Source organism: Chenopodium album, chromosome 4 (assembly GCF_948465745.1).
Source record: "Chenopodium album chromosome 4, dcCheAlbu1.1, whole genome shotgun sequence".
Lineage (NCBI taxonomy): Eukaryota > Viridiplantae > Streptophyta > Magnoliopsida > Caryophyllales > Amaranthaceae > Chenopodium > Chenopodium album.
This window is the reverse complement of record NC_137837.1, coordinates 24,905,807-24,921,839: the sequence shown is the minus strand read 5'-3', so window position 1 is coordinate 24,921,839 and position 16,033 is coordinate 24,905,807. Positions and strand designations below refer to the sequence as shown.

The following is a 16,033-nucleotide window of genomic DNA, read 5'->3' as shown; positions in this document are numbered from 1 at the left end:
TTCTCCACGACGCGGCTATTGTCAGTTTGGTTCACGAATCAAGAGATAAGTTAATTCTGTTTTATTGCTTATTAGTATAACAATCTAAAAGACGAGTATGGCTTCCAAGTTTCTGATTCCTGATATGTCTAAGTTAGAACCTCTTGATGGAAAGAATTATAAACGTTGGGCTGTTAGGATACGTTTTTATTTGGAGCAAATTGATGTTGCATATGTTCTTGATGATATTGTTGAACCTGATGATAAGGATAATTTGTCTGAAAGTGATGTTAAGTTTGCTAAGGATGATAAAACCTGTAAGGGCATGTTGTTGCATTATATGTCGAATAGTCTGCTGGATATTTATATGGGTTTTTATCATGCTAAGGATATTTGGGATGCTTTAGAGAAAAAATATGGAACTGATGATGTAGGTACTAAACGTTATTGTGTTAGTAAGTGGTTAATTTTTCAAGTTGTTGATGATAAGCCTATTATTGATCAAATTCATGCTTATGAGAGTGTTTGTATTAATATGGCTGCTGAAGGTCTGTCTATTTGTGATACTACCATTGCTATTGTTCTGATTGAGAAACTCCCTCCCTCTTGGAAGGATTTTCGTAACCAACTCATGCACAAAAAGAAAGACCTAACCTTAGAAGAACTTGCTGCCCACCTCAAAATCGAGGAGGAAAACCGTATCAAAGACAAAACCCCTTCTGTTTTTCCTTCCTCTTCTTCTGCCAAAGCCAACCTTGTTGAAGCCAAATCAAACAACTAGTCCAAAGCCAAAAACAGTAACCTTAAGCCTAATAGGAAAATTCAAAAGTACAAGTTTAAGGGAATCTGTTATGAGTATGGTTTGACTGGTCACAGGGCTAAAGATTGCAGGGTCAAGAAGAAGAATGGGCAAAGTCAAGCAAATCTTATTGAGGATTCTGACGTTATTGTTGCTGTTGTTTTAGAAGCTAACTTTACAGGTAATGCTGCTGAGTGGATTGTTGACACTGGGGCTACCAGGCACATCTGCGCCAACAAGGACATGTTCACTACCTATGACAAGGTTGAAGGTGAAAATGTCTTCGTGGGCAACTCAGCTTCTGCATCTATCCAAGGCAAAGGGAAGATCGTTCTCACTCTCACTTCTGGAAAATTGCTTACTCTCACTAATGTTTTGTATGTTCCAGAAATGCGCAGGAATTTAATTTCTGGCAGTTTGCTCATGAAAGCTGGACTGAAGCTCTCCTTTGATTCTGATAGGTCTAAGGACGAAGTTGAGGAAATGTTCCTCAAATATAAAGCTGAGGTAGAAAACCAGTTGGACAAAAAGATCAAGAGGGTTAGGAGTGACAGGGGTGGTGAGTACAGGCCTAACACTCTTAAGGCATTTTGTGAGCAACTTGGCATTGTTCATGAGACGATGGCTCCCTATTCACCCGAACAAAACGGTATAGCTGAAAGGAAAAATAGAACTTTAAAGAATATGATGAATTCTATGCTTATTAGTTCTGGGCTTCCTAATAACATGTGGGGGGAGGCTATTCTTTCTACATGTCATGTTTTGAATAGGGTTCCTCACAAGAAGCTTGACAAGATTCCATACGAAATATGGAAGGGTCGAGTGCCAAACCTGAAATACTTGAAAGTGTGGGGGTGCCTAGCAAAAGTAGGCATACCTAGTTTCAAGAGGGATAAAATTGGTCCCAAAACTGTTGATGCTATTTTTATTGGCTATGCTTATCAAAGTGCAGCTTATTGTTTCTTTGTTAAAGGTGCTAACAACTCTTATGCAGGTGGTCATATCATTTAAGCAAAAGATGTTGAGTTCTTTGAGAACATTTTTCCTTTGAAAATGTCTCCTTCTAATGATAGTGAATTGCATGCTAGTAGTTCTGTTAGTTTACCTATTGCTAATGCTCCTATTACTAACGATGATTCTGTTTTGGAGCCAAGGAGAAGCAAAAGGGCAAGAAAGGAAAACAGTTTTGGTCCTGATTTTATTACTTCCTACTTATCTTAATCTTCCTTAATTGATGATGATTTTGTGCATATTTTTGTTTTGGAAGATGATCCAAGAACCTATGATGAGGTAATGAGGTTAGTTGATGCTGTTTTTTTGGAAAGAATCAATTGATAGTGAGTTACAATCAATTCTCAATAATAACACTTGGGAATTGGTTAAATTTCCTAGAGGTTGTAAGCCCATTACTTGTAAATGGATCTTTCGGAAAAAGTTAAAGGCCGATGGATCCATAGACAAGTATAAGGCAAAGATAGTGGTAAGGGGTTTTACTCAAAAGTTTGGCATTGATTATTTTGATACTTACTCCCCTATTACTAAAATTGCAACCATTAGGACTTTAATTGCTCTTGCTTGCATTTTTGATCTTGTTGTTCATCAAATGGATGTCAAAACTGCATTTTTGAATGGTGACTTGGATGAGGAGGTTTACATGGTCCAACCTGAAGGGTTCGTTGTTCCAGGACAAGAGGAAAAGGTTTGTAAGTTAGTCAAGTCATTGTATGGGCTTAAACAAGCTCCAAAGCAATGGCATGACAAATTCGATAAGACTATGACTGGTAATGGTTTCATGTTAATGAAGGTGACTCTTGTTTTTATTTTAAGCATGATAGTCATGGTTGTGTAATTATTTGTCTTTATGTGGATGATATGTTGATTTTTGGGACTAACTTGGATCATGTAAATGAGACAAAACAGTTTTTGAGTTCGAATTTTAAAATGAAAGACATGGGTGAGGCAGATGTGATTTTGGGAGTTAAAATCAAAAGGACTCCAAATGGCATCTGTCTTAATCAGTCACACTATGTTGAAAAACTTCTTAAAAAGTTTGACTCATTTAATGTCGATCAAGTTAAGACTCCCTATGACCCAAGTTTCCACCTAATTTAAAGAAAAATAATGGTAATCCAGTTAATCAGTCTGAATATGCTAGAATTATTGGTAGTGTTATGTTTCTTATGAACTACACTAGACCTGACATTGCTTATTCTGTTAGTAGGTTGAGCAGGTACACTCATAATCCAAGCAGTGATCATTGGGTTGCTCTAAGGAGGTTGCTTAGGTACCTTAAGGGTACTATGGATTGGGGTTTGCACTACTCCAAATTTCCTGGTGTTTTGGAGGGTTTTTGTGATGCCAACTGGGTATCTGATAATGATGAAGTTAACTCCACTAGTGGCTATGTCTTCACCCTTGGGGGTGGAGCCGTATCCTGGAAATCTTGTAAGCAATCTTGTACTGCTATGTCTACTATGGAATCTGAGTTTATTTCTCTTGAATTGGAAGGTCATGAGGCAGAATGGTTGAGGAACATGCTTGCAGATATTCCACTGTGGGGGAAGCCAGCTCTTTCAGTTGCACTTCATTGTGATTCGCAAGCTGCTATTGCTGTTGCACACAACCATGCCTATAATGGGAAGAAGAGACACATCCGTTTGAGGCATAAAGCCGTCAGAAATTTGTTGTCTGAAGGGGTGATATCACTGGACTATGTTAAAGTCCAAAAAGAACATTGCGGATCCGTTAACTAAAGGCCTATGTAAAAAAACTAGTTTTGGAAATATCGGAAGAGATGGGGCTAAAGCCCGTTGTATGAATTGTGAAATAATGAACTCCTACTCACTATGAGTTATTATGTAATAATTCGGAAGCACATTTTTATTTTATTTGTCCATCTCTAGATGTTTGTTTTGTGCTTAGCTACATATGAGAAGGAGGTTGAGCATACGGCTCTTAATAAACCCATATCCATATTTTTGGAGGTGTGTTGTAGCTCACACTTGATGGAGTTCACCTACTTAGGTGTGGAAGTGTGGCCGCTTCCTATGAGTATTTCGTGGGCTTATACTCTAGAGCACCTATGAGCATCCAGGCTGGACGTAAGGCCAGTATAATGCGTCACCTTTATTCGCGGAATTTCAGAATATTATACATGTTCAATTGTGTGGCTCAAAGTGACGGGTCCCTAACTTCCTATTGAGTTCAAGACGAAGGTCACTTGGTAGGTGAGGGATCATAGCTTGATGTCCACTATGTGTTAATTCAAGTCGCGAGACATTGACACTTATGCAATTGTTTTGTTTTGCCCAGAATTCATTTTTCCTTTCTCTCTTTTTCATATCTTCGAACCTGTGGGGGATTGTTGGAAGTTCTTGATATAAAAACAAGAGTGTTGGGGAAAAACAAAGTGAGAGAGAAAAACAATTGAGGAGAAAAAGTCCCACATTGATAGGGGAGTGAAGTGCTTCCTTGTTTTTATATTGTAGTGCTTTATCACTACTTAGTTGAGTGAGTTGGAGGTGTGTGTTACTCCACACACACAAACACGCGCGCGCGCGCCGAGCCGAGCCGGGTCGGGTCGGGTCGGGTCGGGCCTCGGGGCTTGGGGAATGTGATGCGCGGGCGTGGGTCTTTGTTATCTTTTTGGAGAAATTTTATTTCCCTTTCTTTGTTAAACAGAATATTCCTTTTTTTTTGTTGGAATTATTCTTTTCTGACTGTTGGGATTACGGAATTAATTCAGTCATTAATTCCTTGACTGTAGCTGACTGATTAATTTCTTGTTTCTTGCCTCGGTTGTTGACTGACCTAATTAATCTGGTCATTTTCTTGGCCAGATTCTTCCCACTTTTTATGCTTCCCGTTTTTCCTCTTCGGCCTATAAATACTCGGTGGTTTTCTCAGTCTAAACACACAACACAATCAGTCTTCTCTCTTCTCTAAAATTATCTAAACACATGTTCTCCTCGTTCTGTTTTCTGGGCAAGTATTCTGAGTTCTAGTCGGGTTTGTGAGTGCACATAAACTCCGGCGCCGTGGTTATCCTGGAGGGCGACCGCAACAGTCTACTGCACCGGGAGGTAGCGCGGAATCGTCTTTTAGGTCAGTGGTTCTCCACGACGCGGCTATTGTCAGTTTGGTTCATGCATCAAGAGATAAGTTAATTCTTTTTTATTGCTTATTAGTATAACACAACTCAAGCCCAATTCGTAAACCTTCAATTCACAAGAATCCTACAGGTTTGGTAACTTAGTATAAATATAATACTACCTCCGTTATTCCGTTAACAATTATTTGCAACAAAGAGGTATTATTTGTGAGATATAAAATATTTCTATGTTGCAAATAATAGTTAACGGAGGTAGTATTACCATAGCTCAAATCAAAATTGGAATTCATCTCATTGTCCAAATAGCCAGTTTATTTATTACCAAAACAAGATTCAGTTATTAAATAAAAAGGCGGGAAAACAATTTGTACAGAAAATAGGTAATGGTCAAGGAGAGAGTTCATGTGAGCTTATTAATGAGTAATGACTGGCCAACGGCGAAATCACACGCGTAATGTGGCCTCTCCATCAATATTACCCTGAGTCCCTGACCTCAATCCTCATATGACAAGTTTTTAATTCCTGCCTCCATAGACCATAGCCAACAAGTATAGTAGTGGATTCAAACCATCACATCAAAGAAAAAATTTACGACAATACATGTATAGCTTAGTAACAATTGGATGTTGGTAACAATTGGATGTTGGTGTAGTAGTGATTGAGACTAGACTTGGTAAGAAAGACCGTGTTGATTCCTCGATCATTAGAACCTAATCACCCAAAAGTGATCCCTAAATCCAGATTAGCCAAAGAATGAATTGGCTGGAACACCAAAAAAAAAAAAAAAAAAAAAAACACTATATGTATACTAGTATTTTTATTTTATATTTTTGGTATTGTACCATCTTGATTCGTAAATATATGTACTCCCTCCGTGTTTTAATAAGTGTTACATTTTGACCAAATACGTATGCCGAGATATGACTTTGACTATTAATTTATCTAATTATATGTTAGTTAAATTGAAGGAAAATTGACGTCATGAAAGTATACATTATAACAAATCCAACAATGTATTATACAATAACATTTTTTTTTTTGTTTTTATTATTTTTATTATTTTTTTATATATTAGTAAATTAATCAAGTCAAAATCATTATGTTAATAATGAAAAAAGTCAAACTGTAACACTTATTAAAAGACAGAGAGAGTATCAAACAATAATTAATCTAGTGACCTTGTCACTTGTCCTCATAATAAGCACTCGCATTGAACTGCCTAATGACCAATCCTTCAGTGAATTAATCACAAACAAATTTGTTCTAAAATTAATGCTGTCTCCAAAAGCTAAGATATGATTTTAATTGATAAGTTCCATCAAATATGTCATTACAACTACAAGTGTAAAGACTGATGAGCAATTTCACAAGCAGAGTGATAGAGTTTTTCAAGGACAAGTGTAAAGACTAATAATGAGCAATTTCACAAGCAGAGTGATAGAGTTTTTCAAGGACAAGTGTAAAGACTAATAATGAGCAATTTCACAAGCAGAGTGATAGAGTTTTTCAAGGAGTATATATCTAATTTTGCATAAAAGGTTAAGCTGGAATCGAGAAATAATGCAGTTGTGTTAAATAGTCTTGGGAGATAATTTATTTCATGAACTAGATTTTATAATAGGGCCAAGATACTTTCTACACATCAAAACCACTGAATAGAAGGTCCGTATTATCTTAGGGCTTATTCACATTTACTTATTTCAGTTCAGTTCAGTTCAACTTCAAGCAGTTCAGTTTAGTTCAGTTAAGTTACAATCAGTTCAGTTTACTTCATTTCAGCTCCTAATTTCCTCCTTTCGTAAAATATTCATTTTAGCTCAATTCATTTCAGTTAGGCAAATGTGAACACACCCTTATTATATTTTCTTAACCAACATAATAATATAAGATATATGCAATCCTTTTTGTCAACAAATATTCTTCTTCTTGCTTATTAAATACATTATAGAGAGAATTCTTAAGTTTTGGGAAAACTTAATATTTACCGATTAATCAAAATCGTTTAGCCAAACAGGCTTTTCTATTTCCAATAAAATTGATGATGTCTGGATACTAGTTCAATTGTTTACGATATTCATAATACTTACGTCCATAATATAAAGTACTCGATCACTAATTTACTTAGAGTGTGTTCTATTCACTTGATTTTCACTTATCTTAACCTATTTTAGTTGTAATTTGAACTTGGATAACTCTTAGCTTAACAAAACTAACTTATTTAAATTAGAATGAACTTATATGAAATTATTAGATCTGAAATAAGTGCATGAAAATAAAATGAACATAATAAACTCTTAATAATATATTCATGCACTCTTATGATAATTTTAGACTAACTTAGAAACACTCTCTATATATATGTTTATGCTAATCATCGTTAGGTTGGATTGCATAACAAAATATAGGCTACGGATCAACTAAATAAAACTATGAATAAGACTAATGCAAAAATAAAGAAATGACGCAAGGAACTAGTGACACGAAAAACCCAATGAAGGTAAAAACCGCGGGTGGAATGAGGATCTACCAAACTTTCACTATGAGAATGTTGGATAAATCGGGTTACAATGTATGCTTAAAGTATTTCAGTAGCTAGGTTGCAATATATTTTACGTTTGGTGATGCCTCCCCTTTATATAGGTGGTGTCTAGTGTTAATCCCTAGCCGTTGCAAGGTGATAGACTTGTTCCCTTGATTTTCGGAGTTAGCTCCTCATTATTTATCTCTTTTCTGTTTAGTCCACTAACGGTAGGGTACAGCTGGGTGAAGACTAAGTGTCTCATGCTTATCCTTCCCTAGAAAATAGAAGAGCAGTTGGTGCCTCTTTCGTCCGTCATGTTTAGCCTTTCTTGGTGTTCGTCAGAGCTTGATCTCGTCGTTGACATTGGCTGACTATCGTTGACTGTGACTTAAAGATTTTTACCTATAACAATTTGCCCCTAATTTCTTAATATGGATAACTACATACATTTTTGGCAGTTTAAAGAAAACAAATAAATAAAAACAAAAAGAAAAATGAAAATTTGAAAGTGGAGTTACTTGTGGGTAGATTCGTCTTAGCACTTTGATGCACTATCTTTGAGAAGTTATTTCAACTTTCCACTCTCTCTAACCGTCATTTTCCCCCTTTATTAATGCTACACGCTTCCCGCTTCCCAAAGTTACCACACTCTTCTTTCTTGCTTTCTCTCTCTTCTTTCTCTCTCTTGTACAAAGCAACTTCGGCGATTATAAGGCGGTGCACAACGGTGATCTTGAGCTTCTCATAGCTCCATTCAACAGGTAATTACTTCAATTTTTAACTTTTTTGGGAAAAATGTCGAGCAAAACACCCAAAATTAGATCTAGGTTTTCTCTTCGCATTGTTGAAAAAAGAGGAACGATTGTTTCACAGAAGAAAAACGATGACAAGTCGGAGTCTTGATGGCGCCTGATATGATGTCTAGTTTCGTTAAAATGGTGGGATTACTTGAGTATACTTTTTCCCATATTCCGGGTCCAGGAAAGAAGGTGGAAGATTGTCCTAAGGGTTTCGTTCTTTTCTCTTTAGGTACCCATTCTTGGAAACAGGGGTTGAATTTCTTTTTACACCTCTGATTCGTTCTTTCTTTGAAGTGTTGGGACTGAGTCCTGGGCAACTAATGCCTTCTGGTTTGAGAATTTTGTCGGTTTTTGAAGAAGTTGCTAAGAATTGGAACGAACATTTTACCTTAGAGGATTTAACAGTAGGGTGTAAAATTAAGATGAAGAATAATGGATTTGTTAGTTTGTTTAAAAAGGGGGATCGGTTAGTTTTGAACACTGATGTGAATGACAGAGGTTGGAAAAACTGGTTCGTTTATCTCAAGATGACATCTCTGGGTCTTGAAGGAGACTGGTTGATAGAGGGGTGGCCGACGAAGGGTAAGTATCTTTTCCTAGTGTTGGTTTCCTAGGGCTAAGGTTGGCTAAATTATTTGATCTTGGTTTCAATTGTTACAGAATTGAACTTGGAATTTCTGGAGACGACGGAGGCATCATTGTCAAAGGTGAAGTGATTTCTTAAAATAAGACCGTCGGAGAGGACGTTTGCGAGGAAAAGTAGACGGTTGGTGAATCGTCGAGACAAAGATAGAGAGCACCGACAAATACACCTCCAAGGGTCGAAGATTCCGAAGAAAGATGTCAACTCGTTAGTTTTTTGATGGCGTTTGTAAATCTTTTCATCGTTTGTCATTGCATATTCCATTTGGACGTTTGTTCAATGTACTTGTTTTCTTGATCTTTTGCTGAATCCACTACGTAGGGAGGTCGTTGAGGACGAGGCTTGTCCCAAGCAGAGTAGGATGCCAGGATGAGGAGGAAGCAAGGTCTTCCACCCAAAGGGGCACCACAATCGCTAGAAGTGGATAGGACGGAACAACTTCATGTTTCGTTGCCACAAAAAATTAGCTACGCGTCCATGCCTATTCCGTTGTCTCTGTCTCCTCCGCGCAAGCACCTAAAGGTTGATGACGCTCCTGCGTCTCCTCATGTAGAAGCACGCTTTCCTGCTGATTATCTGAGCCTAAACAAGGAGAAGCAGTGCTCTTTGTTCCCGCAACTGAACCAGCTGTTGTTTCCGGGCCCTAGGGAGAGTCTGGCAAGGACTTATACTTTGGACATCGCTTCTGAGGCTGCTACCGCTCATCTCTATGTATGTTTTTGCTTTTTGTTGTTTAGATTATTTCGTTATTGATTTTATAATGGGAGATATATTTTTTGGTGTTTGGATAGTGCCTGTAGAGTTCTTTGGCGTTGACGGAAAGGGTAATTGGAATGGCGATGGAGATGAAGAGGTTGGAAGACGCTGCTAAAAATAGTGATGCTAAGCATAAGATCACAGTGAGAGCATTTCAGGCCACAAAAACGGAGCTCGACGAAGTAGCAAGGAAGGTGGACAGTTTGGAAAGCCGTTTAGAAGATTAGTTAAAGAAGATGGAGGAGAAAACCTAGGAGCTGCATGAGAGAGCCCATCAGCTAAAGGAGTAGGCCCAGCAACTGGAGGAAAAAGTTTCTATTATCAAGGTTAAGGACAAGGCTTTGTCGAAAGTGCAAGAGGAATTGACGACGGCTCAGATGAAATTGGATGGTGCCTCAGATGATTTGGCATAGTCGAAGATCAAGGTCAGGGCTAAGTTGATAAGGCAGTATTTGCAAGGAAAGGCTTCAGAGTTATGTCCTCAAGAGGAGATCAATCGCTTCTTGGCCAATGGCGAAACCCTTGATGAATTGAGAGAAGATGCTGCAATAGCTTCGACTTTGGACTCAGGACCGACTCCGTTAGTCGTCGTTCCTTCGTCCGTCGCCGTTGTCGAGACTCCATCGACTGTCATCGTGGATAAGCTTGCTGAAGGTGCTAAGGCGTTGCCTCACACGAACGAAGGCATTGACGATAACATTCGTGCTGACGAGGTTATGAAGGATGTCGTCGAAGGTCTGAACGCCGACGAAGCTGGTTAGAAGGCCATCGCTTGTGATGGTTTATATCTTTGCTTGTGTATTCTGAACAACTCTATTTTTGCTGGAAGACTTTGCTTTATTTTAATTTCGCTTCTTGTACTTTGTTCCATTTGAGGGCAAGTGGTTCTTTTAGACATCTTTTGTAGCTTTGACTTTGTTATTTGCTATGCTACTTTGCTTGTGTTCGCTGTACGCAATCACTGCATATTTTGTGAATTAAAAAGCCAAAAGTATAAATAAAAACGTAGTTCAAAATATGATTAAGTTAAAAACAGGAAACAAACGATAAATCGAAAGTTGCAGTAAAGTGACATAGAAGAATTATTGCTAAGGTAGGCGCCAAAAATAATAAACTTTATTAATTACAAAATACACTTAGACATTGAGACTCTTTTCGAAAAAGGATTTTTTCTAACTGTATATTTTGCCTACACAATGTGTTCGTCGGAGACTTTGTTCTTTTGTTTTAGGCCTATCGTTGCGTTGTTTTCCAATGCCCCTTGCGTTCCAGCGTCGACGCTAAACACTGAAGACTAGTTCATTGTTCAGGTATCGGGTGTTTGGCGTCAAATGCTAAGGTCAGATTTGCCCCGGGCTTCATTTTGCTTTGATTGTTTTTGTTTGAACGACAGCTTTCCTCACCCTTTTAAAGGATGTCAGTGTAGCCGACGTCGAATGTTTTATTTCGTCGTTTACTTGGACTGTAGGTCATGACAAAAGCTTTTTGTTGTTTATCGTCATGTGTTTCGTCAATCAATGTTGTGCAAAACCAACATGGTTAGAGTACCGTTGGCTGTTTTGCCGTTGGCATAGCCAACGACCCTCCGATGCTTTAGTCAGATATCGTGATAAAAAATAAATAATTAAAAGAAAGGAATTGAATCGTAGTGGCTAGGGTATTACTTTTTCGTCGACAAACACTTTTTCCATTTCATTAGAAGTAATATTTTCTGAGATGGGTTGCGTTCCAACTTTGTGGAACGGGTTTACCTTGCTGGTTAGTTAGTCGATAAGCGCCATTCCCGATGACTTGGGTGATCTTGTATGAGCCTTTCCATGGGGGAGCGAGCTTTCTGTTGGCAGGATTCTTAGTGTTTTGGAACGCTTTCTTTAGCACCCAGTCGCTTAGTTGGAACGTCTTTGCTTTGACCTTTTTGTTGAAGCTTCTAGCAACGACCTATTGTTGTGCTACAATCCTTATTAGAGTTGTTTCCCTTAGCTATTCAATTGCGTCCAAGATGTCGTCCATTTCTTCCTGGTTTCTATCTTCCATCATAAGACTAAAGCGGGACGTTGGGAATCAATTTCTACTAGGAGGACGACTTCGCAGCCATAGACAAGGGAGAAGGGTGTCTGCCCCGTTATAGATCTTAGCGTCGTCTGATTGGCCAACAAGACTGCAAGGAGCTCGTTGGCCCATCTACCTTTCGCTGCCTTTAGCCTTTTCTTGATGGAGTTTATGACAATCTTGTTGTTGGACTCAGCTTGTCCATTGGCCTAAGGATACCTTGGCGTCGACGTCCTTAGCTCTATACGGAATTTCCTGCAAAAGTCACGAGTTTTGTCGCTAATAAACTATGAACCGTTGATCCGTTGTCACAGCCGATCACTGACGAGATGCCAAACTTGCAAATAATGTTAGTCCATATAAACGAGATAACCTCTTTATCCATCACCTGTTTCAAGGCAATTGCCTCGATCCATTTAGAAAAATAATCGGTTAGTGCTAACATATAAACTCTTTGTCCTAGAGTTGTAGGTAACTTCTCGACGTTATCCATTCCCCATATCATGAATGGGCATGGAGACAAGGTTTGGTGCATAGATTCTGAAGGCTTATAGACGGTGTAGGAGAATCGTTGACAGCTATCGCCTTTGGAAACATATTGCATGGCGTCTTCTTAGAGCGTCGGCCATAAGTATCCTTGTCTTTTTGGGAGTTTGGCAAACCCTCTACCTCTGATATGACTGCTACATATGCCCCGTGTAGATGGTTGAGGATGGACTATTGCTCATGTCTATGGATCCATCTTTGTGATAAGCCCGATGCTGATTTGACGATATGGTACTTGGAGGCTTTGTATCTTAGCTTTCGGGATTCTACTTTGTCACTAGGAAATGTATCGTTGGTGAGGTAATTTATGAGGGGTTTGGTCCAGTCGTCGTTGTCGTTAACGTCATCGACGCGAAGGATTTCTTTTGTAGATACGGATGGTGTTTATAAGTGGACTAAAGGGATATTTGTGAAGGTGGTTTTTTTAATTTGACGGCGGAGGCTAAGTTGGCAAGTGCGTCGGCTTGGGCATTTTGGTCTCGTGAAATTTGTTAGATTGTAAGTGGGTAAAAGTGTTTGGCTTTTTCTTTGCCTATTTCGAGGTAGGCTGTCATTTTGGAATCTTTTGCTGCAAATTCTTCGGTTATTTGGCTGACGATGAGGTGGGAATCACCGTATATGTCTAGGGTTGTTGCTTCCATGTCTTTGGCAAAGATCATCCCTGCAATCAAAGCTTCATTCATACTTCCTCCGTTCTTTTTTTATTTTACCATAGGAGGTTGGCACAAGATTGTTGGTAGTGGAAAAAAGGATGAGAGAGAAAGGTAAAAATACAAGATTGCCCATGTGATGGTATACATAAAAAAAATTAAGTGTTGAAAAGTAAGGGTATATTTGGTATTTATAGTGTGAACACAAGTATTTCTTTTCTTAAAATAGAAATGGTGCAATATTTGTGATATTTCCTTAAAAGGCAAGTGGTGCAATATTAAAAAAACGGAGGAAGTATTATGCTTCATTATTTGTTGCCTTAAAATCACAAGATATGGACTGTACTATCATGTCCCCTCTTGTGGCGACTTTAGCACCATTCCTAGGCCAGTTCCCCGTTGATTGAACGAGATGTAACACCCTAGAAATTCCTTTCGTTTAAAATAATTGTTTTGCCCTGTTTAAAACTTGAAATAGGAAAATCCAAGATATTATCACCACCGTGAAAATGTCTAAGGCAATTATCAAAGACACACAGCGGAAGACTCTCCTTAAAAATATTTAAAACGACTCAACTTAAAAGTCAACTCTTAAAGGTAAAGTCAAACCAAAGTAAAATAAAGTCAAATCTACAACTTGGAACCATTGTAGGCCCTTAATTAAAACCAATTCAATTTAAAAACTTTTACGTTAGTCTCGCAATAGAAATATCATAATATATTTAAAGCAATAACACATCATAAACTTATGGAAATTAGCATGATTCGCTCTTCACTCATGCCCAGCATGAATATGCTTCATCACCTGAAAAGCTTCTCTCTACTTGTTTCCACTACTCTGCATTAAAAATGGGTCATCATAGGACCAAGATAGATACAAGGCCAACAAACACACAACACACACAATTAGCAAAGCTGAGTACATAAGCGTATTTAAACACACTAACATGCTTGTACCTATTAACACACAACTTACCTCGTTGCACCTGTTTTCTAGCATACAACACACAACAAAACTTCTCAACTAAGTAACTAAATAATTTATTTAGTTTTGATTACGCATCGAATGAGTTTCCCCCTAACCTGGCCCAATAAAGGGGTATTAAAACGGGAGCTAACCGTGCCAGTATAAAAGAATCACTCGTAAGTGGCGGAATTCCTTTGCATAATAATAAAAGGAATGTACAGCGTCCTGTACTCCAGTAAAAGTTATGGTTAAATATAAAATCCCATAACTCCCCCCAAATGTTCATACTCAAGTATATACGTTCCAAGAGTTTTGGTGCGTAATCTCTTTTACTTTATGTTATTTACAATTTATTAACTTGGTGATGACTCTCAAACCATGATAACACAAAACATCATAATTATTCAAACAATTAAACACTCCAATTAAATTCTTGAATAATTAACATAATATTTAATGTTGAACCCTTTTTAAATCTACCTCGGCGTCAAAGACACCTTAAATGCTTAATGCGCCAAAATCCTATCCCTCGGTGTTAAAAACACCTTAAGTGCACTAAGGCACCAACATACAATTTATTCCTCGTGTACATAGACACTTACATAGCTCCTTTCCCATGCTTATAGCATCAATAAAATTATATGAAGCATAATAAAATTCTCTTTTAATATTCCTATATAAATTAAACATTTAGTTTAATTAAATATGCTTTCTATCATGCCATAAATAAAAATGTGGTTCATATTCAACATGCCAAACTATTATTTTCCAATCATTAATCCATCACAAATAAATCATGTTTCATAATTCAATCACCAATATCAACAAAATCAAAATTTCCATTCATAATCTAACGTGATACTTGTAATCAATTAATCACATCTAGCATGCTACTACATCACCAAAACTAAGCTAAGTACGCGAACGTACCTTGAATAAAATCTTAATATCGCCACGACTAATGGAAATCACTCACTTCAAAGTCTCCTACAATTTAAAATAATATAAGAGTATGAAAATCCTCTCTACACAAATTTCAAGCAATATATACTCTTATTAAACCCCTCATAATTTTATTAAAATAAGCTGAAATCTTATTTTAAACCTCATACTTTAATCCCAATTAATGGGTAATTAAAATTCCTCAAAGAAACTTGATTTTTAATATACTACCAAAAATTTCAGCATTATATATCAATGAAAACTTGTTGTAATTAGGCTTAAAACACATAAATCAAAGGTTTAAACCACCCTAAATCATAATCCTTCAATAATTAATAATTTATGAATCTAGGGTTTCAAAATTGGGGCTTTTTAATAAGAATTAAAATCATAAAATTAAATTACATACTACTTATAATCAAACATCATAATATTAATCACAAAACCCATATTTAATAATAATTAGATCTAAGGTTTACAAAAAGTTAAAAACAAAGATTAATTTTTTTTTTTGTTTTTTTGTTTTCTGAAATCCGGGCAGCAGCCATGACACCACAGCCGGCTGCTGCTGGTGGTGCCGCTTCTGCTGCTAGCGGTGGTCGGCAGCCCACCGATGGTGTGGTGGTGGCCTGCGATGGTGTTGCTGAAAAGAGGAAGGGAAAAAAGAAAGAAAAAGAAAAGAAAAATAAAGGAGGAGGGAGAGAAAGTTTACCTTGGGTTTTCTCCACGCTAGGAAAAATTTAATTTGCCGCCCAAATGTTGAATATTTATAACCCTTTCTCTAGAAACCCTACTTACCTAGACTTCCCTTTTTAATTTTTCCTAATCTCTTTCCTAATAAAACTTTACTAAAATAAAACTTTCCTAAATTAAACCCCAACGTTAATAAAATAAATAATTAGATAAACTTTCCTTATAAAATATTTTCAAAATTATTTAAAATAAATAATTCAAATGCTATAAATAAAAAATTTCAAATTATTTAAATACTCCATGAAATACTTATTTTAAATAACATACGTATAAAAATACGTGGTATTACCCGAACCGTCAACGAACAGGATCCTTTTGCTTTCTTTGCCGACGCTATTGATTTCTTCTACCTCTTTGTCACCTACGGCCTGCAAGTCGAGGCTGAATTCAGCCACAAAATAATTTAGAGATTGCAACTTGATTGCTTGATAAGTTGTCGTACACCTGTCAAAAAAAATTATTAACAAAACCAACTAACAATGTAGTAGGGTAAGTAGGGTCGAATCCACAAGGAGAT

General features: G+C 37.3%; 1 protein-coding gene across 1 annotated transcript; it reads left to right on the top strand.

The window, feature by feature from the left end:
* Nucleotides 1-8,004: 8,004 nt before the first annotated feature.
* On the top strand, nt 8,005-10,469 carry LOC145629057 (uncharacterized). The gene is made up of 4 exons (XM_081681533.1): nt 8,005-8,171; nt 8,440-8,792; nt 8,871-9,060; nt 9,175-10,469. The coding sequence occupies exons 2-3, from the start codon at nt 8,531-8,533 to the stop codon at nt 8,924-8,926; spliced, it is 318 nt and encodes a 105-aa protein (XP_081537659.1). The 5' UTR covers nt 8,005-8,171; nt 8,440-8,530; the 3' UTR covers nt 8,927-9,060; nt 9,175-10,469.
* The last annotated feature ends 5,564 nt before the right edge of the window (nt 10,470-16,033 follow it).

Coding starts and splice junctions, on each gene's coding strand:
- LOC145629057 (XM_081681533.1), top strand. CDS start 8,531: ATGCCTTCTGGTTTGAGAATTTTGTCGGTTTTTGAAGAAGTTGCTAAG. Junction 8,793..8,870: donor AGAGGGGTGGCCGACGAAGG/GTAAGTATCTTT, acceptor CAATTGTTACAG/AATTGAACTTGGAATTTCTG.